Source organism: Microcaecilia unicolor, chromosome 10 (genome assembly GCF_901765095.1).
Source record: "Microcaecilia unicolor chromosome 10, aMicUni1.1, whole genome shotgun sequence".
Taxonomy (NCBI): Eukaryota; Metazoa; Chordata; class Amphibia; order Gymnophiona; family Siphonopidae; genus Microcaecilia; species Microcaecilia unicolor.
This window is the reverse complement of record NC_044040.1, coordinates 218,484,672-218,509,498: the sequence shown is the minus strand read 5'-3', so window position 1 is coordinate 218,509,498 and position 24,827 is coordinate 218,484,672. Positions and strand designations below refer to the sequence as shown.

The following is a 24,827-nucleotide window of genomic DNA, read 5'->3' as shown; positions in this document are numbered from 1 at the left end:
TTTATTCAAGCATTGTTTCTTGGTGTTTTTATTGTGTTGTACTTTGATGATATTATACAGCTGAGCTTGTATTGTTTAGTGATTTTTTTTTCATGTATGTTTTATTGTAACTCACCCAGGAATAGTCAGGCTAGAAATGTTTTAAATAAAATAAATACGACAGAAAATTTACATAGTAGATCAAATGTATACATACTCGCATAAGTACACTGAGTACAGGAATGAGGCAAGAACACAGGACAAATAATCGTACCTAAAGGATGAGGAATTATTTGTTACAAGAATGATATAAGTGCACTGAACATCAAAGGAGAGAGAATGACCAAGAATAAAGGTGAACTTTGGGAAAGAAGGTAGTTTACAGCAGTTGAGAGCAGACAAATAATGAAAAAAAAAATTTTCTGCTAACAGTCTAGAGCAGAGATTCTCAATCCAGTTCTCAGAACACACCCAGCCAATGTACCTATATGTAACTCACCTTGAGCTATTACTGAAACAAGGTGTGAGCAAAATATAAATAAACAGCTAGTCAGGTTTTCAGGATATCCATAATGAATATGCATGAGAGAAATTTGCATGCATTAGTCCTTAAGATGGAGGCAATCTCATGCAAATTCATTGTAGATATCCTGAAAACGTAACTGGTTAGATGTGACCTGAGGACTGGGTTGAGAACACCTGGTCTAGAGCAATCCTGTTTTTCATGCATACTTCTAGAGGTGTTTTCCATATTTTGAGTGTAAAGCTTATGTAAGTTGCTTAGTGCATCTTGGTCCATAGACCTGACAGCACCAGTTGGTATTGTAACATGAGGTTATTTCAAACAGGAAGATCTGAGAGGAGGAGTAAAACATTAGTCTTCTAGCCCGTTCTGTAGGATTGTGCGGCCAAATCAGCATCAGAGTTGAACAGCTGAATCTGCTTCTGCTGATAGCAAGTGATACAAATGGAGATCCGTGTGGAAAGTATCCTCTTACTCACAGGAGCACCTGGCTGGTTGAACTCCAAAGGAGAGGAACAGCTGAAATGATCAATGAAGAGATTTTGGTTAGGACAGAGTATTGAAGGGGAACCATTTTTTTTGCAGTCCAGGTTATTCAGCATTGCCTGGTGCCATGATGCATAAGAAGGTAGAGAAAAGTAGGAAGGACTGTAGGTCCAGCACCACCTTGGACAGGAATTTGGGATGAGCTCTGAGAACAACTTTGAGGTAGAATTTGGGTGTATGATGGATAGGACACTAGTGCTCATATCTCATTAATACGGTAAGCAGAAGTAATCACAATCTGAAAAAGGTTTTCCAGAAAAGAAGTTTAGGCTGAGCAGAGGACCCGAAGTTTGAACTGTGGTTGTGTGATCCTCCCAAGGATGATATTGAGCTCCTATGGGGTAGTAGACTTCCTGAGCCAGTACGTCAAGCTCCATCTCTGGCCATCTTCAAATCTAGGCTAAAGGCCCACCTTTTTGATGCTGCTTTTAACTTCTATCCCTTATTTGTCCTAATTAGATTGTAAGCTCTGTTGAGCATGGAATGTCTCTCTTCAAGTCCAGTGTACAGCGCTGCATATGTCTAGTAGCACTATAGAAATGATTAGTAGTAGTAAGTAGGACCCCATTAATGAGTGTTGAGGTTTGGGTTTAATGGATGCAGAGATGGGCTGCTTCAGTAGAGGCAGTACCACAGACAGCTCTTTCCTTTGCTCTTGCTGGTGGGTGGGACCTGCAGCATTAGCATGAAGGGGCGATGCTAGAGGAGCAGGGGGCCTTCCCTGTGGCATGGGTGGAGTCCAAAGCTGAGATGTCAGAGGGGCTTGAATTCAGAGGCAGCAAACAGTGAGCTATGAGCATTGGTGGCACAATGCCTGTGGGCAGGGAGAATTCTTACTCTGTCTTTGAACTGCTGTCCAGATATAGAGGCATTAGAATCAGCCCTAGTAGAGGATCTGGCCTCTACTGCGGTGGGCCCAGGGTGATTTTTGGCACACGTGGTGAGAATTTGATACATGCGCTTGTGCGCTCTCTCTCTATATATAGTATATTATTAAGGAACTTTAATCATTAAATACTGCAAATACAATGAAAGAAATATCTTAACCATAAATAAGCAAAGATACCACGTGAAATAAATCCAAAAATTACAGCAGGAATATATTATTATACTGCCAATCGGCATATCATCTTGGCAGTCTACAAACTAAAATCAGGAAAAAAAACCTAAGTACAATAGTAATAATATTCACATACAGTTAACAAATTAACAGTGCATAACATCGAAAGTAAATCCAAGGGCCCAACCTATCCTTGGGTCTGACATTAACTGGAATAATTCTTCTGCATCTTCTCTTTAGGTTCAAGCTTTGCTCCACATTGAACAGCAAAAGATTTTGTACCAAAAACTTTCCATCTCGCCTGGGTACTTTTTGAAATATCAGGGGAAAATAGATGGTTTTAATTTTAGAAATATAGCTTCATGGTTTCAAAAATATGATTTTAATACATAATCACAATCTGATGCAAAAACTACTAATCTTGATGGAACCACATCTGAGTGTATAGTATCTGAGAAACATTCAGACTGTCTGCTGAAACTTGAGGTGCTAATTGCACAACTTCATCCACAGTTGGTGCATTTTTAATTGGAAGGTAATATAATCTCTCAACTGGAGGAAATGTGTCTATAGTAAAATGTAAGACTTAAGTGAAAATTTCTTTAAACATCCTTCTAGCTGAAATAACGGAACTTCATGGAAAGTTAAGAAGTCTTAAATCTTTTTTGTTAATTCTCCGAATTTTCAAGTTTAGTAGTTAGCTATCCTTAATCTAAGATTGTGTTAAAGCAGTAAAATCCAAGCAATTCTTTTCAAGCGCCTGAATTTCCATTACGTGGTCCACAAGACATGTTACTAAAGAAATTCAGGGGAAGAGTAATAAGATCATCAAATCTCTTATTAACAGTTATCTTGAAGGTCCTGTATATCGTCCCAAATCAAGTCCAGCATGATCAAAGCTGGTTTAGGCACACCAGAGATAGCGTAGTTTCACGGCAGACTTCTCAATAACATTGAGTTCCAACCATGCTCTCACTCTAGTATGTTCAAAGGAGCAAGTCCCCTCGAAGGGCCCTTGGAAAGAAAATTTTCCCCCAAACTAGTCTGTCTCAGGAGTTCTCAGGGACTATCAAATGGTATCAGCATTCCTCCCCCAACTGCTGCAGAGACAGATGCAACTTCAGCGTACTTCTCAATAGTGGTAGCTCTGCAACCAGGAACAGTGGGCAGACAATGATGCACAGGGCTCAATATTGTTTCAAATTCCAGGCTGCCTTTTCTCATTGCAGTTAGCAGAGCGGAGTGAGCCCCGAACTGGCACCTCTAATCACAAGTTGTTCAGTGGGTGTAGTTGGGGGAATAGGGGAGGACCCTGTTGCAGTAACGGCTCAAACAGAGCAGTGAGGTGCATGTCTGCTCTCAGTGACGGCCATCTTGCCCCCTGATAAGACACACTTTTTGAGAATTGGGGATATTGTTTAAAACGTGGATTCTTTGACTTCAGAACATAAGAACTGCCATCCAGCCCAGTATCCTGCTTCCAACAGTGGCCAATCCACTTTGTGTTTTCACTTTTCAGCCATAGTGAACAAAAGTGAAGCGATGTAAAATTTAGAGAAGGATTTTTGAAAGTTTAGGGAGAGCAGATGTTTTTTGGATAACATGTTGATGTGGATAACAAAAGACTGGCTGGGAAGGTGTGTAGGGGTATTTACCTGAGATCTCATCTTGGCTGGTCTGGGCCTATAAAAGCCTGGACCATTCTTATAACCATATGGATGCTACAGCCTGTGCCTTGAATACATCTGTAACTATCAGAATCCGGCTTTCTTGCCAAGACCAATTACTGCTGAGCCTTGCAAGATTAATTCATCCAAGGACATATTCTTTGTTGCAAACTAGCCGTTATCTCCTGGGAACTTTGGAGGAGTATGGCCTCAGACAGGGAGTTTGCATACCATCTTTAACAAGGGCTCTCTTCTTGACCATGCAGCTGGCTGGACATTAGGTCATCATATGTGATTGGTCCACAGGTATCATCTGACGCTTAGATACCAGAGGCTTGGACTGAAGAAAGTTCAGTGGGAAGGAGAGCACCAGAAGAGGAAAAACACCAGAGGATTTGCAGGTGAACGGAAAGCTCGGAAGAGCCAGAGACTGATTTTCCTATACCAGTGAACTGCATGCCTTGTAACCAACTGCCTCCATTATATGCAAATATATTTCATGCATATTCATTATGGACATCCTGAAAACCTGACTGGCAAGGGGTACTCCAGGACCGGACTTGGGAAACACTGCACTAAACCTTCAGAATTTAGGACTCTGAAGTTTATTGCTTTTCTAACTTCCTAATTGGTAGTCCTGAGCCGTAGCTATTTAGTTTAGTATTTCCCAGGTAGAAGAGGTGGCTGCAGGGAGGAACTAAGCAGGTATCTAGTGTGTTGTTGTTACCCATTTTGGGGGAAATTCATAATGTGGACACCTACACTGTGTTAAAAAAAAAAAAAACTATACTAAGATTGTTTTCTAAGTAACTGTCAAAAATTGACCAATTTCAATAATATTTGGGATATATCATACTGAATAAATTGCAATAAGCCTACACTGACGCTGGCCATATCCCCTAAAGGAATCAGTTCATTACCTGGTTCTTCAACTGTCATGATGATGATTTCTTTAGTGTGACCTGATCAGGCCCCACTTGACTGGTGGTCAGTCGAGCCCATTTCTTGCAACTTTTTCAAAACATATTCTAGGCTTACCCTCTTCACCTCTTTTCTAGAAACTGTTGCATCGGTTTGAGAGCCATAACTTTTCTTCAGTTACAAATTTTTAATAAGGATCGTATCTTCCTGACTGAAAACCATGGTAACTGTTTAAAGCAAAATGTCGTCTGCGGGTATCATGATGGTAATCGCTAGGTGGTGGCAAAGTTTTTTATTGAGGTGGCTGGCATGGGTGTAAGTGTGTTTCACATTTGTTCGGGATGATTTTTCCCAAATTTTATTGAAATTGGTAGTTTTGTCAGTTATACAGCAAACAAACGTATAGTTTATTTTATTATTATTTTTTTAAGTACAGTGTACATTAGGTGCCACTTGCAAAAATGATTAGAATACGGGCTTATATGTATGCGGGTTCATAAGTGGGATTGTACATGGTGGGGAGTAAGCAGGGCATAAGTTGCATGCACCACTGACAAAATGCTAAGTTAGGTGCATATCTCGAGAATATGGGTGTACATTCCAGCTGGCGTAAGTACTTGTGCCTAAGCTTATACGCAGATGTATATGCCCAGCTACACTAGTATTCTGTAAAGGAAGGAGGCACCGTCGAGCACCCTCTAGGTGCCTAGATAGGAATAAACAGTTATAGAATGTCCCCCTTTATGATATATCTATATGATCCCACAATCTTCAGTGTGGCTCACTGTGATCTAAGGCTCAAGTCCACCAGGGGATTGTGCGCTGTATAAATAAAGGTTTTTGAAACTTTCATCTTCCAGAATGATTTAAGATGCTGAATCGTAGACACAAATGCGTGTTCATCTTATTTAAGTTAGTCAAAATGAGACGGTGATCTGAAATTAAACCTGCACAACTTTCACTGTAAAACAGCAGAAAGGGAAGAATATGTAGAAGCTGATAAAGATGAGGCGGAATTGTTTAACAAATGTTTCTGTTCTGTGTGCCTGCTGAAGGGCCTGGAACGGGATCACAGAAGACGATGTGGTGGGTAGTCCCTGAACGATTTTCAGATGACTGTGTTCATAAGGGGCTGGCTAAACTAAAGGCGGACAAAGCGATGGGGCTGGATGGTACTGAAGGAACTTAGGGAAGTTCTAGCGACTCTGATGTCTGACGTTTTCAATGCTTCTCTAGTGTCAGGAGTGGTCCCAGAGGACTGGAGAAGAGCAGATGTTGTCCCTCTCCACAAAAGCAGACGTAAGGAAGAGGTTGGGAACGACAGGCTGGTAAGTCTGAGTTCTGTAGTAAGTAAATTAACGGAAACAGTTTTAAAACAGAGAATGGTAAAGTTTTTGGAATCCAGTAGATTACAGGTCCCAAGACAACGTGGTTTCACTAGAGGCAGGTCTTGTCAGACAGATCTGATTGATTTCTTTGACTGGATGACCAAAGTATTGGATCAAGGGAGCGCGCTAGATGTAGTATATTTAGATTTTAGCAAAACCTTTGACACAGTTCCATTCAGACAACTAATAAATAGATTGAGTGCCCTCGGTATTGAGTCTGGACCCTAAAGTAACTGACTGGGTTAGGAATTGGTTTGAGTGGAAGGTGACAGAGGGTAGTGGTAAATGGAACTCATTCTAAGGAAAAGGATGTTACCAGTGGTTTGCCACAAGGTTCAGTTCTTTTTAAACGATATAGCTTAAGGGCTGTCTGGTAAGGTTTGCCTCTTTGCGGATGATACCAAAATCTGCAGTAGGGTATCCACTCATGATAGCATGAGGAAGAGCTTAGTGAACCTAGAGGAATGGTCTGAAATTTGGCAGCTAAGATTTAATGCTAAAAATGCAGGGTTGTGCATTTAGGCTGCAAAAATCTAAAGGAATAGTACAGTTTAAGGGTGAAGGACTTGGGTATGATCATATGTAATGATATTAAGGTGGCCAAACAGAAAAGGCGACCGCAAAAGCTAGAAGGATGCTTGGGTGGACAGGGAGAGGAATGGCCAGTAGGAGAAAGGAAGTGATGATGCTCCTGTATAAGACTCTGGTGAGACCTTATTTAGAATATTGAGTACAATTCTGGAGACCACACCTTCAAAAAGGTGTAAACAGGTTGAAGTCGTTCCAGAGGGTGTCTCCTAAAATGATCAGTGGTCTTCGTCATAAAGCGTATGGGAACAGACTTAAATATCTCAATATGTATACTTTGGAAGGAAGGTAGGAGAGAGGAGGTATGATAGAGACATTTAAATACCTATGTGGCATAAATGCACAGAAGGTGAGTCTTTCAATTGAAAAGAAGCTCTGGAGCGAGGGGGCATAGGATGAAGATGAAAGGGGATAGACTCAGAAGTAGCCTGAAGAAATATTTCTTCGTGGAAAGGTTGGTGAATTTGTGGAATGGTCTCCTGGTGGAAGTGGTGGAGATGAAAACAGTATCTGAATTAAAGAGAGCTTGGGATAAGTAGATAGGATCTCTAAGGGAGTGATAGGGAGAGTAGGTAGCATGGATGGGCAGATTGAATAGGCCATATGGTCTCTTATCTGCCTACATTTTTCTATGTTTCAATGCATAAACCACCTACAATTGTTTCTTTAGTGGAATGCATCTATTATTCAGACTCTCGGAATTATTTTTATGGCATTTTCTGGTAATGTCGTTCTTGGCTCATTCTGTTCAGACCTAAGAAGAGTGTCAATTCACAGAACTTAGTTAATTTATTAAGTCATTAAGTTATTCAAAGAAAAAGTTAAGAACAGAAAAGCTGGACTTGTGAATCAATGGGAATAGGGTGACTTATATGCGAGTCATAACATGGTCACGTAATTCAGGGGAAGGTAGGAATGTGAGCTATATATGAGGATGACTGACTTGTGAGTATCTACAGATAATCTAATAAATCCTGTTTCTCATGCTAATCCTTTTAAACCTGTCTCTACCATCTACAGCACCCATTCCCACAAGAGTGAATTTAATCAGGTAATGGTCTGATAATTATCATTTATCCTCACCTTGGTATCATTTCTATCCAGGGGGAGGGGGGGAGGAAATTGAAGGCTTATAAAACTGAGTAGCTGGTGTGACTGCTCAGTCTTATTTTGTTCTTGGCACTAAATGCCATAACGCTCCCTGATACCATCTTTACTAGTTGAAACGTTTACATTTATTAATGTCGGTTTGCAGGCACATACTGATTTCATTCTCTACATGAATACGGTGACTTCCGATTTTTTATACGGTCTAACAGCTTTGATATATTCCCATAAGTACCCTAGCGATTACTGTTTACTGCATGCACTACCCTTCCATTTGTATTTTTATTCACCCTAGTGTTTATCACTTGTTGTATGGACCATCCCCGTTCTCTTTTCCGACAGCCCTATTCTGGACGTTTAATATATAACGTGCAATGTTCCTTCTCTTCTGTTTTCTGGTTTTATAAGGTTTTCTGACTAAACAAGGGCTCGTTATACTCAGTTTTACTTAGTTCTACTTCCCATATGAACCTATTTTATTACTTGGAATCATGGGAACCCTACTATTTTCACTCGCTGTAAGAACCTTCCGAGTTTTCTTTTTGACAGCACCAATATTGCACGGGTTCGTTTGTTGTTTTCTGGTTCCTGAGGTTGATTCGCTATATCAGATGTTATCTTCGGTTATATAAGGGTTGGTTATACTTATATTTATTTTTATTCTTAGTTCAACCTTTTGTCTCAGATTGATAGCTGAACTTTCCCAGAAGACCGTTGCATCTTTCAGCAATTATTATAGCAACAACACACAGGTATTATCTTGTATATAAGCCTGTATAATTCTTTTACTTCACTCTTCAAATTAGTCATTGATGTTTGATTTTTATACTTTGTCTTAATAATCAATGTTGTACTTTTTAAGGTTAAGAATTAATGTTGTATTCTTTTGATCTATACAACAAGATTCTTGTTTTAAATATACTAATGTTTTTACATAGGTTTAGATATATAATTTACTACTCCTGAATCATCTCTACAGGTTTTTATTTGTCCTTATTAATGTAAGATGCCATGTTTATTTTTATTTGTATTTTCCACTAGAGTCTTTGAGTGTTCTGCATGTTCCATGCACTTTGTTAATGTCATTAGTGTAAAACTCTAGTAAGAATTTATATGTATTTAGCATATCTATTGTACTTAAATCGATGATTATTCCTGCACAATTTTATTAGATCTGTATTCACGCTCATTTACATAATATGGATGGATACACTCCTTGTTTTGTTTTATTTTTCACTTTTTAATTTATTAGTCACTAATGTGGATATATAGACACATATTTACATGTTTAGTTTTGTTCTGATCGCTTATATGTGTATTACATTATAGTATATTGTCTTTTCTCATATATATGTTATATTATAGTTTTGACAATTTATATTTTATCATGTATATGTTGTGTATTATTTTAGGGACTCCTGAGGCAGGCCGGAGTGTCCGAGACACGACTCGTGTCGAGTCCAGATTGTCTTTGAACTTTATTTAGTCCAGCAGGTGTTTTTTGGCAGCATCTTTACTGTCTCCTTCGCTGTGACTTTGTTCTTTGGGTTCCTCATTGTGGAGGATAGTTTACTTCTTTGTTTGTCGCAGTCTTATTTGGTGTCATGTTCTGTTTGTGTTTCTATATCACCTGTTGTATGTGGTATCTCGTAAATGTGTGACTTAGCTAAAACTGACATTTCCAAAGTGCAGTCTGCCATGTGAATTTAATGAGGATTCACCAGCACATATAATCGCCCAGAGCAATCCATCATATTGTTGTACTCCAGAATTGAGGCTGAAATTGTATCTACTATTCTAAATCATATTTCCTTGAGTCATAAGAATAGCCATACAAGGTCAGACCAGTGGTCTTCCATCTAGCCCAGTATCCTGTTTCTGACAGTGGCCAGTCCAGGTCACAAGTACCTGACTGAAACCCAAATGAAGTCTGTTGCTCATTTTCATAGTAACATAGTATATGACTGTAGATAAAGACCTGCAGGGTCCATCTAGTCCAGAGCTGCACCTGCCACCCTGTGCAAGTTAAACTCCATCATGATGCAATTCCAGCGTCACAGATAGGGCAGTCAGTGATTTGCCACAGTACCAACCAGTTATATTTGACACCATCATGGAAGAGGTGTTTTATAATTTTGGTTGCAGCATAATCACATAGGGCCAGATTTAGTAAATGGTGCTTAGAAAGTGGTCACCGGAAAAAAATCAGCATTCGCAGCTATTCTACAAAGGACACTCCGGGATGAGCACCTAGCGGGGATTCCCATGCCCAACTTTGCACATCTTTTGAGAATGTGCATGGTCACACCCCCTTTGCACGCTATGGGATTTGGGCGCTCATGCTTATAGAATGGTGTGCAGCCCCTAATTGGTGCCAATTAATGTTAATTATCGGTGTTGGCTCGTTAATCAGGGTGCCTTTTGTAGAATCCATGGGATAGTCATTGTAACCGGTGGTGGGAGGCAGGGATAATGCTGGGCAGACTTATAAGATCTGTGCCAGAGCTGGAGGCGGGGTTGGGAGGCGGGGATAGTGCTGGGCAGACTTATACGGTCTGTGCCAGAGCCGGTGGTTTGGAGGCAGGGATAGTGCTGGGCAGACTTAAACGGGCTGTGCCCTGAAGAGCACAGGTACAAATCAAAGTAGGGTATACACAAAAAGTAGCATATATGAGTTATCTTGTTGGGCAGACTGGATGGACCGTGCAGGTCTTTTTCTGCCGTCATCTACTATGTTTTAAAGATAAAACTGAATCTTTGTGGGCAATATATGGAACAGCTGCCATTTTGTTTTAAGCCTTGGCCGAACAGGACACGTGAGAAGTGCCTGAGCCTTGTGGGCTGGATCTGTTTCTTCACTTTGCAGTTGCTTCGTGGCAGTGGCTCTTGACATTCCCTTTGTTGTTGTTCTCTCCATCCGTAGTAAAATTGTGCCATAATTTTTGTTCATTGCATCCTTTTCACAGATGATATAATCAAGCTGAACAAGGAGGAGGAAAGGAAGCTAAAGGCACTGCGGCAGAACGGAGGTTTGCGGCCGTACTTTGCTCGGCAGTTCAGGATGGGCAGGAGCAGGTGGGGAATCCAGCAGCAGAAAGGTATATGCATAGGGCTGTTAATGTTTGTCCTTTCACTGGAATCACTTATCCGTCAAGGTTTTCAGGCACCTACTCTATTACTTGATGATACAGTCAGCAAATCATTGTACAGCAGGAATTCACAACACATGCGCTAGAATGGGATAAGTTTCATCTGATTCATTGTGTGTGTAACCATGTGCCAGTCATCTGACCTCGGGTTAAATCCAGCAGTAATTAGGGGAGAATTGAAAACAATATCGACCCTCATCTTTGGAAAAACTGTTGTACAATTCAAGCATCAGAACTAATACGTTTTCTTACTAGAGGCAGTCGCAGGCATCTCATTTAAGCATCATCCTGCAGTGCCTTCTGCAAATAGACTGTGCAAATTATTTTATTTATTTAAAAGAATTTATATCCCACTTCACCCAAAGTGGTTAACAATTACATATTCACAATAAAAATGCACGTAAGAGCAGAATAGAATCCAATACAAACACTTTATACACAAACAAAAATAAATATACATTGTAAATTATATTTCTCAAAAAAATAAATGAGTGGGCAGTGGAATATATATATGAGCATGACATGCATCACTTAGCTTCACTCACACTCTGCGTACAAGTGTTTTACCTTCACAGGAAATTGGCAGAGGAGGTCCACTAGGTCCCTGAACCTCCCCCAGTCTGAGGTTTTCTCATCCTCCTGTCTGGGGATCTTCTCTGTTTATCCCATGCTGTTTTAGTTCCATTGAGAGACTGTTCTGTTCAGAACTATATTTTTTATATTCCTCCTGAGTCTAGACCCCTTTATTTAATACTACTTTCTCATTCATAAGTGAGGATGTCCAGACTTACCTACCCTGTCATTTGGGGGATAATTTAATGAGTGGAGGAGTAGCCTAGTGGTTAGAACTCTGGTCATGACATCCGGAGTTGGCCAACTCAAATCCCAGTGCTGCTCCTTGTTATCTTGGGCAAGTCAGTTAACCCTCCGTTGCCTCGGGTACAAACTTAGAGGCCCTTTTATTAAAGGGTTGGCGTGCAGGAGCCTGGCAATAGTTCATACCCCCACCCTGGCAACTAATAAAGGTAAGTGCTTTTCCTCCCCCCCCCCCCCCCCCCCTCCGAAATGGCTGCATGGTAAGTGGTTCACTCCCATACAGCCATTTCTTTTACAGGCCCCCTTTTACCGTTGAAAAATGTTTGCTGATTATTATGTATATATCTGATATTTGAATGTTTCTTTCTTTCTTGAGGGGGGTGTATGTATATATAGATATAGAAAGAGACAGCGCCTTAGTCATATGAGATGACTTGCAGTGTGAAACTTTGCACTATTTTGAAAACAACAAACAACCACCTAAAATTCCGGAAATTACTAAAAACTTACCTGTTCGAAAAGACATACCCTAAAGATCCAACTTAAATGCCTTAACCCTACAACACAACAAAGCCAAAGCTTGTACTGGACACAACTTAACTCTTCCCCCTTATGATTCCCTAACGTGTCTATAACACATGATCCATACTCTACTACAACATCACTCTGTATTTGTTCATACCTATATTGGCGATCGCCTTTACGGTACTATGTAAGCCACATTGAGCCTGCAAATAGGTGGGAAAATGTGGGATACAAATGTAACAAATAAATATGTTTATATCGTCACCTGAAAGCAAGTGTTGTGTGCAATTTTTGCCTAAAATGAGATGATCTTTCTAAAATATGTCTATCTTGAATGCCAAACCGTTGATACTCTACTGCATTACTATTGAACATAATTTACTTGGGGCATGTACATAGGATCTCTAGGGGAGTGGAAGGGATAGTAGAGGGCAATGATGGGCAGACTAGATAGGCCAGATGGTCTTGTGTTTCTACTGTTGGTGATGTATAATAAGCACATTAAGCTTCAGTCCTCATGTTTTTTCCTGTCACATCAAGTGCACATAGAAAAGTTTTTGGCTTTCAGGTGTTCTGGCCTCCAAACCAACCCAGGTGAGATTTTAGCAGTGACTTGTCCAGAGGTATTGCTTTTTGCTTTTTTTTTCCTGCATTGGTTATAAATCTCCCTTTAAGTCCTTGCATTCCCTTATTTTAATTTATATTTTTATTGTAATTTGTGGTCAAAATAAAACATCATTTGATCTGTACGAATATATCGTCACCTTCATTTTTGTATGACATTTTAACTCTTGTACAAAAAAAACATGTTTATACATTGAGGTTACTTCACATCTTTTTAGTAGTAGCTCAAGGTGAGTTAGATTTAGGTGTTTTCTTTGTGGCCAGAGGATTTACAGGTTGTACTTGAGACAATAGAGGGTTAAGTGACGAGTACAATCACAGGAAGTACGAATAGATTTGAACCCTGGCCAATTCTCAGTCTGCTGCTCTAACCACCAGATCTTTGGATATGATCAGCCAGAGATCTGTCCTTTTTCCACTTCCCATTGTTTACTGATCTCTTGGACTTCTGACCCCCTTCCCATGCATGAATCTACTTTTTGTATTGATTCTTAGGTGTGAGTCACTTGTCCACTCCTCATTATGTCTGCTTCTTCAAGATCTACTGTTTTCAGATTGTTCAGAAAAAGTTTCTCCCTTTTTTCCTTTGGAAAAAATGTTTGGTGTGTGGGTCTCTTCACGTTGTCTGAAAGGGAAAGGGCACAGGATTTGATATATCACCTTTCTGTGGTTCAATCAAAGTGGTTTACATATTATATACAGGAACTTATTTTGTACCTGGGGCAGTGGAGGATTAGGTAACTTTCCCAGAGTCGTAAGAAGCTGTAGTGGGAATAGAACCTGGTTCTCAGGCTACTCCTACACTCAAGGAGACATGTTTCCTGCTTACTCACTTCTCTGCAGAATTGGACTCTTTTAGTTAAATGTCCCATGGGACTTAAGTTTGGATGTTAAATTTTGGTTCACTCTCTTGGCAAAAAGGTTTGGAATGTAAATGGATTTACACTGATAACAATGGTTTCCATATCATCAAGCTGATCAATCCATAGACTGGTGGGTTGTGTCCATCTACCAGCAGGTGGAGATAGAGAGCAAACTTTTGCCTCCCTATATGTGGTCATGTGCTGCCGGAAACTCCTCAGTATGTTCTCTATCTCAGCAGGTGGTGGTCACACACAGCAGCAGCTCTGGCTAGGCCTCCAAGCCTAATTTTTAGGTTTTGTTGAGTGCCTGGGGTTGAGGGCTCTTCTTGAGCAAGTGCAAACCTGGTGGTGCCAGGTCCCTCCTTTTCTCCCCCCTCCCGCTGGCTCCGTTTAAAAAAAAAAAAAAAAATTTTTAAACGTCCTTAAAGGCGTTTATTTCGACGTTTATTTAAACGTTCATTGCAGCTACTCACTGGGACACCAGTTCGTTACAGCTCGGAGCGGACAGCAGGTAATTTTTACCTTTTTATAGCGGGCAGGGGGTTCCCCGATTCTTCTCCTCGTGGCATATGGCGTCGGAGGGCGAGGGCGCAAAGGGTCGCTCCCCGGATCGCTTGAGCGCTTCTAGAGGGGATGCGGGGGTCTTACAGCCTGATTCGCCCTTGTTGGGTGACAGTTTCGTAACCGATGAATGTCCCGGTCCTTCCTCCGGCGTGGCGGTTTTTCCCGCCATAAACGCCCATCCCCCGCTCCTCGCCTCCGCCATCTTGGCCGGCCACGCGGCTCGGACGGCTTCTTCGTGGGCCGCCCTTGAGGTTGGAGACATTAATGCCATGAACGCCCTTAATTTGGGCGACGGCACAAAAGCGGCTAAAGTTAAGCGCCGTTCTTCCCGCGCGGCTCCTTCGCGGAGTGTCGCGCCGGACGCCATTTTGGATGCGCAGCATGTCTCTTCCCCGCTCTTGCGAGCGCCGGTTGAGGGTGCGTCTAGGGCTGTTGCCCAGGCTGCGGAAGTGCACAGTCTGGGGGGTTTCTCCCCCGTGTTTGTTTTGCTGCTGCATCAGGCTTTCCTCATGCAAAACGCTGCCCCTGCTCCCTCGTCTGGTAAAGAGGTTGAGGTTCCCAGAGGTAAACGCCCTCGGGTTGATTCCCAGGCCTTGGAGGACTTTGTCTCCTCCGATGTAGATGAGGGCAGCGTGTCTGAGGTCTCCCAACGGTCCTTTGCGGATTCCTTGGAGGAGACGGATCCCCGCTCGGATGGAGCGGATGACCCCTCTGCAGCGGCTCTTTAGCTCAGAGGTTTTGCCCAACCTGTTAGTGCAGGCCATGGGCATTTTGAAGATTTCCTCTCCGGAGGACGTCTCTCCCTCAGCCCCTGTTGGCTCTGCCATTATGCTGGGGACGAAGCGCCCGCCTAGAACCTTCCACATGCATGATGCCATGCACTCCTTAATGTCGGCTCAATGGGATGTCCCGGAAGCGAGCCTTAAAGTGGCTAGGGCTATGTCCCGCCGCTATCCTTTGCCTGAAGGTGAACGTGAGGCCTTTCTGTGGCCTACCGTGGATTCTTTAATCACTGCGGTGACTAAGAAAACGGCGTTACCAGTGGAAGGTGGCACGGCCCTAAAGGACGCCCAAGGCAGAGGATTGGAGGCGGCCTTAAGGTCGTCCTTTGAGGCGGCTGCTTTAAGTTTGCAGGCCTCAGTTTGCGGCTCCTATGTGGCCAGGGCGTGCCTGACTATGGTGCAGCGGGCTTCCCCCTCGGATCATTCCTTGAGGGCTGTTTGGCCGGCCCTGGAATCGGGCTTAGCCTATTTGGCAGACTTGCTGTATGATGTCTTGAGAGCCTCAGCTAAAGGCATGGCTCAGACAATCTCTGCGCGGCGGTGGCTTTGGCTGAAACATTGGTCTGCTGACCATGCCTCTAAATCCCGCCTGGCTAGATTGCCTTTTTAAAGGCAAGCTGCTCTTTGGGGTCGAGCTGCACAAAATCGTGTCCGATCTCGGCACGTCTAAGGGCAAGAAGTTACCAGAGGTCAGGGCTCGGGCTAGTACTCGCCCTGGTACCTCCAGAGGACGGGCTCAGGAAGCCCGTCAGTACCGCCCGGGCAGGTCGGGCTCCTCTGCCCTCTCTTCCTTCAAGAGGAACTTCTCCCCCAAGCAGCATTCCTTTCGCAGAGACCGCCGTCCCGGAGGTGCTCTCTCCGGTCCTCCCCCAGGGTCTCGTACCCAATGACGGGGCCTTGGTCCACGCCTCAGTGCAGATTGGAGGACGGCTGTCCTCGTTTATGGGCGAGTGGACCACAATAACTTCAGACGCTTGAGTGCTGGAAGTCATCAGAGACGGCTACAAGCTAGAGTTCTGCCGACCCTTAAAAGACGGGTTTGTACTCTCTCCCTGCAAGTCTCCGGTCAAAGCTGTGGCAGTGCAGCAGACCTTGGACAATCTGTTCCGCCTGGGGGCGGTCGTTCCGGTGCCAGAGAATCAGCCTGGCAAGGGACGTTACTCCTTTTTCTTTGTGATTCCAAAGAAAGGAGGTTCTGTACAGCCTACCCTCGACCTCAAGGGGTCCATTGGGCCTTGAAAGTTCGGCACTTTCGCATGGAGACCCTCCGCTCTGTTATAGCGGCAGTGAAGGCAGGAGAGTTCCTGGCATCCTTGGACTTCAAGGACGCGTACTTGCATATTCCCATCTGGCCTCCTCATCAACGCTTTTTGCGTTTTGCAGTACTGGTCGACACTTCCAGTTCAGAGCCCTCCCGTTCGGGTTGGCTACTGCTCCGCGGACCTTCTCCAAAGTAATGGTGGTCATCGCGGCCTTCCTGTGGAAGGAAGGAGTTCAAGTCCATTCTTATCTGGACGACTGGTTGATCCAAGCCCCTCTTATGCAGAGTGCGGCAAAGCTGTGAACCGGGTGGTTGCTCTTTCGAGCTCCCTGAGGTGGATCATCAACTGGGAGAAAAGCCAGCTGCGCCCGACTCAGTCCCTGGAGCATCTGGGAGTTCGATTCGACACCCAAGTGGGCAGAGTGTTCCTGCCAGACAATTGGATTGTCAAGCTTCAGGCTCAGGTGGACTAGTTCCTAGTAGCCTCTCCTATTCGGACTTGGGACTATGTGCAGCTGTTGGACTCTATGTCGGCCACGATGGATGTAGTGCCCTGGGCCAGGGCTCATATGAGACCACTTCGACAATCTCTGCTGCTGCGCTGGACTCCGATGTCGGAGGATTATGCTGTGCGCCTTCCCTTGGACCCAGCAGTGCGCAAGGCGCTGAGCTGGTGGACGCAGACAGACAAGTTGTCTGCAGGAATGCCTCTGGTGACCCCGGAGTGGATTGTCGTCACGACGGACGCCTCTTTGTCGGGCTGGGGAGCCCTCTTCTTGGGAAGGACAGCGCAGGGGCTCTGGTCTCCTGCAGAGGCAAAGTGGTCTATCAACCTCCTGGAACTCAGAGCCATTCGGTTGGTGTTTTTGGAGTTCATCCCGGTACTGGCGTTGAAGCCAGTACGGGCCCTGTTGGACAATGCCACGGCTGTGGTCTATGTCAACCGCCAGGGAGGTACCAAGAGCGCCCCTCTAGCCAAGGCAGCCGTGAATCTATGCCAGTGGGCGGTAGCGAGCCTGGAGCAGCTGTCAGCAGCCCACATTGCCGGAGTCATGAATGTCAAGGCGGACTTTCTCAGTCGCCATACCTTGGATCCCGGAGAGTGGCAGTTATCGGCTCAGGCGTTCTTGGATATCACGAAGCGCTGGGGCCAGCCGAGCCTAGATCTATTGGCGTCATCGGCCAGTTGCCAAGTGCCGCGTTTTTTCAGCAGAGGACGGGACCCTCGATCTCTTGGAGTCGATGCTCTCCTCTAACAGTGGCCAACACAAGAGCTTCTCTATGTGTTCCCGCCCTGGCCCATGTTGGGCAGGGTGCTAGACCGATTGGCAAAGCATCCGGGCTGGATAATCCTGGTGGGGCTGCCAGTGGAGCAGGGTCTGTTACATCAGGGTCCCGTGGTGATGGAGGATCCCTCCCCCTTTGGGCTTACGGCCTGGCTATTGAGCGGCAGCGTCTGAGGAAGAAGGTCTTCTCAGACAAGGTCATCGCCACTATGCTGAGAGCGAGGAAGCGCTCTACTTTTACTGTTTACGCCAGGGTTTGGCGTACCTTTGCAGCGTGGCGAAGCAGGCTCATTTTCTTCATTCACTGCTCCAATTTCTTCAGTGTTGGCATTCCTGCAAGAAGGTCTGGAGAAAGGCCTGTCGCTCAGTTCCCTTTAAGTCCAGGTAGCGGCCCTGGCTTGCTTCAGGGACCGCCTGAAGGGTGCTTCCCTGGCTTCGTAGCCAGATGTGGTGCGTTTTCTCAAGGGAGTTAAGCACCTGCGCCCTCCTCTGCACTCAATGGTGCCTGCGTGGAATTTTAACCTGGTGCTCAGAGCATTACAGAAGCCGCCTTTTGAACCCTTGTTGAGGGCATCTCTGAAAGACCTGACGTTGAAAGCAGTCTTTTTGGTGGCTATCCTTCAGCCAGAAGAGTTTCCGAGCTCCAGGCACTCTCATGTCGAGAGTCTTTTCTGCAGTTCACTGAGGCAGGAGTGATTATTCGCACAGTGCCTTCCTTCCTGCCCAAGATTGTTTCTCGCTTCCATGTGAATCAGCAGCTCTGTCTCCCTTCCTTTCGTAGGGAGGACTACCCAGAGGAGTACTCTGCTCTTAAATATCTGGATGTGAGACGAGTCATCATCAGATACTTGGAAGTGACCAATGATTTCCGGAAATCGGATCATCTGTTTGTCCTGTTGGCAGGTCCTCGTAAGGGTCTGCAGGCTGCTAAGCCTCCAGTGGCAAGATGGGTCAAGGAAGTCATTGCCGCGGCTTATGTGGCCGCGGGGAAGGGCCGCCTATCCAGCTGAAGGCTCACTCCACTAGAGCTCAGGCGGCCTCGATGGCAGAGGCCGGGTCCGTCTCCTTGGAAGAGATATGCAAGGCGGCAACTTGGGCATCGGCCCATACATTCTCCAAGCATTACCGCTTGACTGTGGCGGCACGGGCGGAGGCCCGGTGTGGAGCTTCAGTGTTGAGTTCAGGGATTTCTATGTCCCGCCCTGGGTGGGTACTGCTTCGGTACATCCCACCAGTCTATGGATTGATCAGCTTGATGATATGGAAGGTAAAATTATGTATAATCATACCTGATAATTTTCTTTCCATTAATCATAGCTGATCAATCCATAGCCCCGCCCAGATATCTGTATGGTTTCTATTCTGGTTGCATTTCAGGTTCAAGTTTAGTCTTCAGTTACTTCAGGAAGACTTCGGGTTCAAGTTTTTTCACTTGGATTCTTCAAGAGTTGAGACGAGTTTGTGTTACAGTGAGCTGCTGCATTCCTCTCCCCTCCGTTTTACGGGGCTGGATTGAGACATAAATTCTGCCGGCACTCCCTCCCGCTTCGTGCGGTTGTAGGGCAGTTTTGTACCCCTCCCGCTTCGGCGGTGCTAGGGTCAGTCAGCTCCTCCCGCGGTTGCGGTTGCAGGATAAGCCAGATCCCCCCGCATCGGCGGGTGTGGTGTCCCTCCCCCGCTCCGCGGGGATGAGCTGGACGGATTCCCCTCCCCCACTTGTGTGGGGATGAGCTGGGTTAATTCCCCTCCCCCACTTGTGTGGGGATGAGCTGGGTTAATTCCCCTCCCCCGTTTCGGCGGTGGTGAGCTGGGCAGAGTGTCCCTTTGTGGGTGTAATTCTCTAAGGGCTGAGTCCTGCAGATGGAGCTTTGATATCGACATACTGAGGAGTTTCCGGCAGCACATGACCACATATAGGGAGGCAAAAGTTTGCTCTCTATCTCCACCTGCTGGTAGATGGACACAACCCACCAGTCTATGGATTGATCAGCTATGATTAATGGAAAGAAAATTATCAGGTATGATTATACATAATTTTACCTTTCACTACATTTAATTCTACTATAGATACCATTTCTCAATTCACTAAAATATCGGTTTATAAAATAAATTTGAATACATGAGGTGTTCCCACTTAATTGGTAATAAAAGCTGATACGCCAATGGTCATCATTATTTTTATCATTGTGGAGTGTCATGAAACTCTTAAAATAAAAATCGTGCCATATTCTACATATGATCCCTATGACTTTTTCACCCAAACTCTATAGAGAAGCCAAATCCATTTGTCTAGATTTTTATGGAATAATAAATCCCTTAGAATAGCATTACTTAAATTAAAACTAACAGGAAATAAGGAATGCAGTCATTTATTTTTAATTGTATGATTCCTTTGTGCTTAGACAAGATAGTCAATATTTAACAAATAAAACAGGGTAAACTCCTTGGTTGGCAGCAAAATAAGTAATCTAATCATAAGCCATAGACTTTGGGTGGGGTAAAATACAGACCCCGAGTGCACTTGTCGGTCAAGGTAGAGTTGAAAACAAACTTTAAAATTCACTTCCACTACAGTCACTCCATTGCTCGAAACACTGCATTGGCTGCCAATCAAGGCCAGACTAGTCTTCAAAGCTAACACCATCATATACAAAATACTGTTTGGCATGACCCCAGAGTATATGCTAGATATGATCGAACTATCCCCAAGAAACTCTAAGCTACCTACTTGTTCACCTACCCAACTGCAGAAACATATAATATACAAATCTGGCTGGATTTAGTTACCTAGGTTCCAAATGGTGGAATTCGATACAAGGATCACAAGAAGCATCACCAACTATCTCCAGTTCAGAAAAGAACTGAAAACCCACCTCTTCAAAAAATTCTATAACTAAGGAACCAACCGTCAAAGAACTTTCCGCTTCTAGTCGTTTCTTAATTGTTAATCACTTCCTAAATGTAAATCAATACTGCAACCTCCATCAGAAGACAATTGTAAACAAATGTGCAGCCTGTGTCACTCTTGGTGTGTGTGTGAGACTAACAAGTTAGTTACTTCTTCCATTAAAGTCCTGGTTGAAGAGCTAAGCTTTCACCTGCTTCCTGAAGTAGAGATAGTCATGTGTTAAGTGGAGCCTTTCAGGAGCTACTCTGGAAAAGGCTCGCTTGAGGGTATCCCTATAATGTATTTTGGAGAGGGTGAGGTTAGGGATAACCCTTGGGAGGACCTTAGTGTCCTTGGATGTGTGTAGAGGGTGATCCTGGTCTTCAAGTACTCGGGGCCATTTCCTTTCAGGGCCTTGAAGATCAGACATAGAGTTTTAAATTTAGCTCTGTATTGTACTGGTAGCCAGTGAACGTTTTGCAAAAATGGTGTGATGTGGTCATGTTTTTTGCAATGTTCTGTGAGTCTTGCTGCAGCATTCTGAATCATTTGGAGCTGGTGCAGACCCTTTGTAGTCTAACCATTATAGAGTGCATTACAGTAATCCAGTCTTGATGTTATCATGGCATGCACACCTGGGATAAGAGTTTTCTGCAGTGTACTTGCCATAAATAGTAGAAGCAGCTGTCGCTTGGATTTGGGGACTCAGATCCAATTATATCAGTTATGTAGGCTTGTTTCTACTTCAGTTTTAACCCAAACACTTCAACAAACATCTTGCCTCTCACTTTGAGAAACTTTCTTTAAGCAGTTATGGATTCTTGTAGCTCAGGCTAGTCTTTCTGGGACTTTCAAGGGTTTAAATACTACTATACTTCATTTAGGTACTTTCTCTGAGGTTAATCTTGCCTCTTACTTTACCCTTGACAAAAATTCACCGCAGTGGGTAATTTTAACCTGGCAATTTGAACTACTTCCCAGTCATTTTGATATTAGTATTCATTATCTCTGCTACTGGATATAGTTAGCCTAGGGTTCTGTTCCTCAGGTTTGGAAGGAGAGAGGAATACGGCCTGCATTAAAGAAGACTGGGCTTGGGCTGGGGGGAGGGGAGGGGAGTAATTTCTGGCCTTCTGCAGATAAATACGACTACTGTGTGTTTTGTATTATTTGTTGTGGACTTTGCATTTATTTGTTGTTTTCTGGAGTGCACCTGTTTATTGAACAATGTTATTGTAGTGTTTAAAAAAGAAAAATAACATTCAGACCAAAAGAAGACTGGGCTTAATCCCCCCTTTAACCAGCAAGTTATCCCTCTATTTCCAATTTACCATTGATGGCAAGGTGATAGAAAAGTAGAACAATTAGGTATTTTTCTTTCAAAAATTACTTGTACCCTATGCATTCAGGATTTTGAAGAGGTCAAAGGGTTGAAATAGCTTAATGTCTCTGGTAAATGGAGTGTGGATTTCCCTGGACTATGCTAAAGATGTGCCGTTTCTTTTACTTGATATGACTGTAGCATTTAATCTTGTTGTTCATGTTGGAGAGGCTCTAGGCCAGTGATGGCGAACCTTTCAGAGACCGAGTGCCCAAACAGCAACCCAAAATCTAATTACTCATCGCGAAGTGCCAGTACTCATTATGGGCGGGGTCACCACATATGACTCCACCCCTATGATAGCCACACCCCCTTACACCAGCCATGGCGCATATAAACAGACATCATTGAAAATATTATACTAGTATAGGAGAAAAAAATAACATGATTTTCTTTCATTATAAATCATTTCTGTAAGTTATTACAGCTCCAGTATACCCAGTGCAAAATAAAACAGCAGATGTAAATTCTCAAATTGGATATATTCCAAACACTAAAATGAAAATAAAATGATTTTTTCTACCTTTGTTGTCTGGTGATTTTGTTTTTCTATCCATATTGGTCCTAGTCGCTGATTCTGCTGCTCTCTATCTGTTCTCTTAACTCTGTTTCCAGGGCTTCCTTTCCATTTATTTCTTTACTTTCCTCCTTTCTTCTTCATTTCTTGCCCTACATCCATGTCCAGCCTCCCTCCCACCCAGCACCAGGCCACCCAGCACCAGGCCTCCCTCCCTCCCACCCAAGCACCAGGCCATGCACCCACCCAGCACTCCCACCCAAGCACCAGGCCACCCACCCAGCACCAGGCCTCCCTCCCTCCCACCCAAGCACCAGGCCATGCACCCACCCAAGCACCAGGCCACCCAAGCACCCAAGCCTCCCTCCCTCCCACCCAGCACCAGGCACCAGGCCATCCACCCACCCAGCACTCCCACCCAAGTACCAGGACACCCACCCAAGCACCAGGCAGCCCTCTCTCCCACCCACCCAAGCACCAGGCAGGCCTCCCACCCACCCACCCAGCACTCCCACCCAAGCACCAGGGCATTCCTCCCTCCCTCCCATCTGGCACCAGCCCGCCATCCCTCCCTCCCTCCGAACCCGAAGAAATTTAAAAGTCTTCCCTTGTCCGAATAGGCGGCGTCAGCATCAACAGTAGCAGCGAAAAGCGTGCTGCTGGTTCGGCGCGTTTTCAGCCTTCCGTCTCTCAAGCTCTCTGGTCCCGCCCTAACAGGAAATGAGGGCAGGACCAGAGAGCTTGAGAGATGGAAGGCTGAAGACACGCCGAACCAGCAGCACGCTTTTCGCTGCTACTGCTGATGCTGACGCCGCCTACTTGGACAAGGGAAGACTTTTAAATTTCTTCGGGTTCGGAGGGAGGGATGGAGGCTGGGTGGGCTGGTGCCGGGTGGGAGGGAGGGAGGAACGCTTGACGCTGGGTGGGTGGGAGGGCTGAAAGTCTCGGGTGAGGCGACTGGCGGTGCGCATGCCAACAGAGAGGGCTCCGCGTGGCCTCTCTGGCACGCGTGCCATAGGTTCGCCATCACCGCTCTAGGTCATCAGTGTGCAGGTTTGTGCTTTATATCTTGTCTTGCACAGGAGTTATTTCATCTTACCTTGGGCTGGAGGCTGCCTCTGCTGTGCTTTTAAACTGTGGCTTTCACAGTTCACTTTATTTGCTATACCACAAATAGTTTAAAAACTTCTAAGCAGTGTACAATTCTAAGTAGGTTGATTTGGGTAAAGGAAACTGGAAACAGAATCACAAGAAAACCTATAATACAAAGTTAAGTGTATAAGGGTACAGGAATAAAGTGGAAAAATTAACCACTCAGATAACAGAAGGAGGGTAAGATATGCTAAAGGTCTCCAAAAACACCGGTGATGAAGTTATATCAGGACAAGTGCTGCCTCGGTTCTTACACATCGGTCTTAGCGGCACTTAGATAGGCCTGCCTAAAATAGTAAGTCTTGAGGAAAGACAATCCTCAAGTTCCAGTGGTAGGGTATTCCACAAAGTAGGGGCCATGACACTGAAATAAGTAATATCTGTAAGTAAGAAGGAATTACAAGTAGGTGCTGATGTGGGGAGTGATAAGAAGTCAGTGCTCTTTAATCAGATGTTCTGGTGCACTGTCACAGGAGTCAGTAATAGCTACAACACTTTTCAGTTTTGGGTTTTTGGTTTTTTTTTGTGCCTCTGGTGAGGCTAACTCGGAGTTCTGGCTGATATCCAATTGGGTTTCACCCAGGATCCTATAGAACCCTCTATTGTTCCTGCCATTAATCTTTATTTTGATGCACTTGCTTCTTGGTTACAGTCTCTTAGATTAAAAGTTAATCCTCCGGTTTTCATGGAACAGGCTTTTGCTGGATGTAAGATCAACCTGAGAGATTTTATGTTTTAGATATGCTTCTTGACAATCTGCTTTACTGTGTGACTGCAGGTCCCCTTGATCAGTAGGAAGTAGCTTCATTCTCAGAGAATTTGGCCTTTATGCTCTGACCTCAGTTTTGCTCTCTGGAATATCTTCATGTGTTTGTAATTAATGAGATTATTATAATTTCATATGCTGACTTCCCCTGGGTTACCAGCAAGAGACTTCAGAATGTTGTGGTTTAAAATGCTGCATGGTGCTAAGAGGAGTGATGGTTTCCTTCATTAAAGATCAGCATTGGATTAGAATTTTGGTTTCACTTGACTAGATGCCCATTCTTCTCTTCCCATGGGCCAACATTCTAGAACTCTTTGCCATGCGAGTTAAGAAGTGAATCCTCCATACCAAAATTTAAAGCGATCTTGAATTGATTTTTTTTAGCTTGCTTTTGGTACAGATTGTCGTAATCGGCTATCTACTTTGGTGTAGGATGCCTGGTGCATGGCTGGCAGCTGCTTTGTCCTGTTGTCCC

General features: G+C 44.3%; 1 protein-coding gene across 1 annotated transcript in view; it reads left to right on the top strand.

The window, feature by feature from the left end:
* The window catches only part of FYTTD1 (forty-two-three domain containing 1), a 60,901-nt gene that overhangs the window by 5,681 nt on the left and 30,393 nt on the right, over positions 1-24,827 (top strand). The window contains exon 2 of the mRNA XM_030216300.1: positions 10,746-10,877. Within this exon, the coding sequence (XP_030072160.1) occupies positions 10,746-10,877 (132 nt within the window). The remainder of the gene's footprint in view (positions 1-10,745; positions 10,878-24,827) is intronic.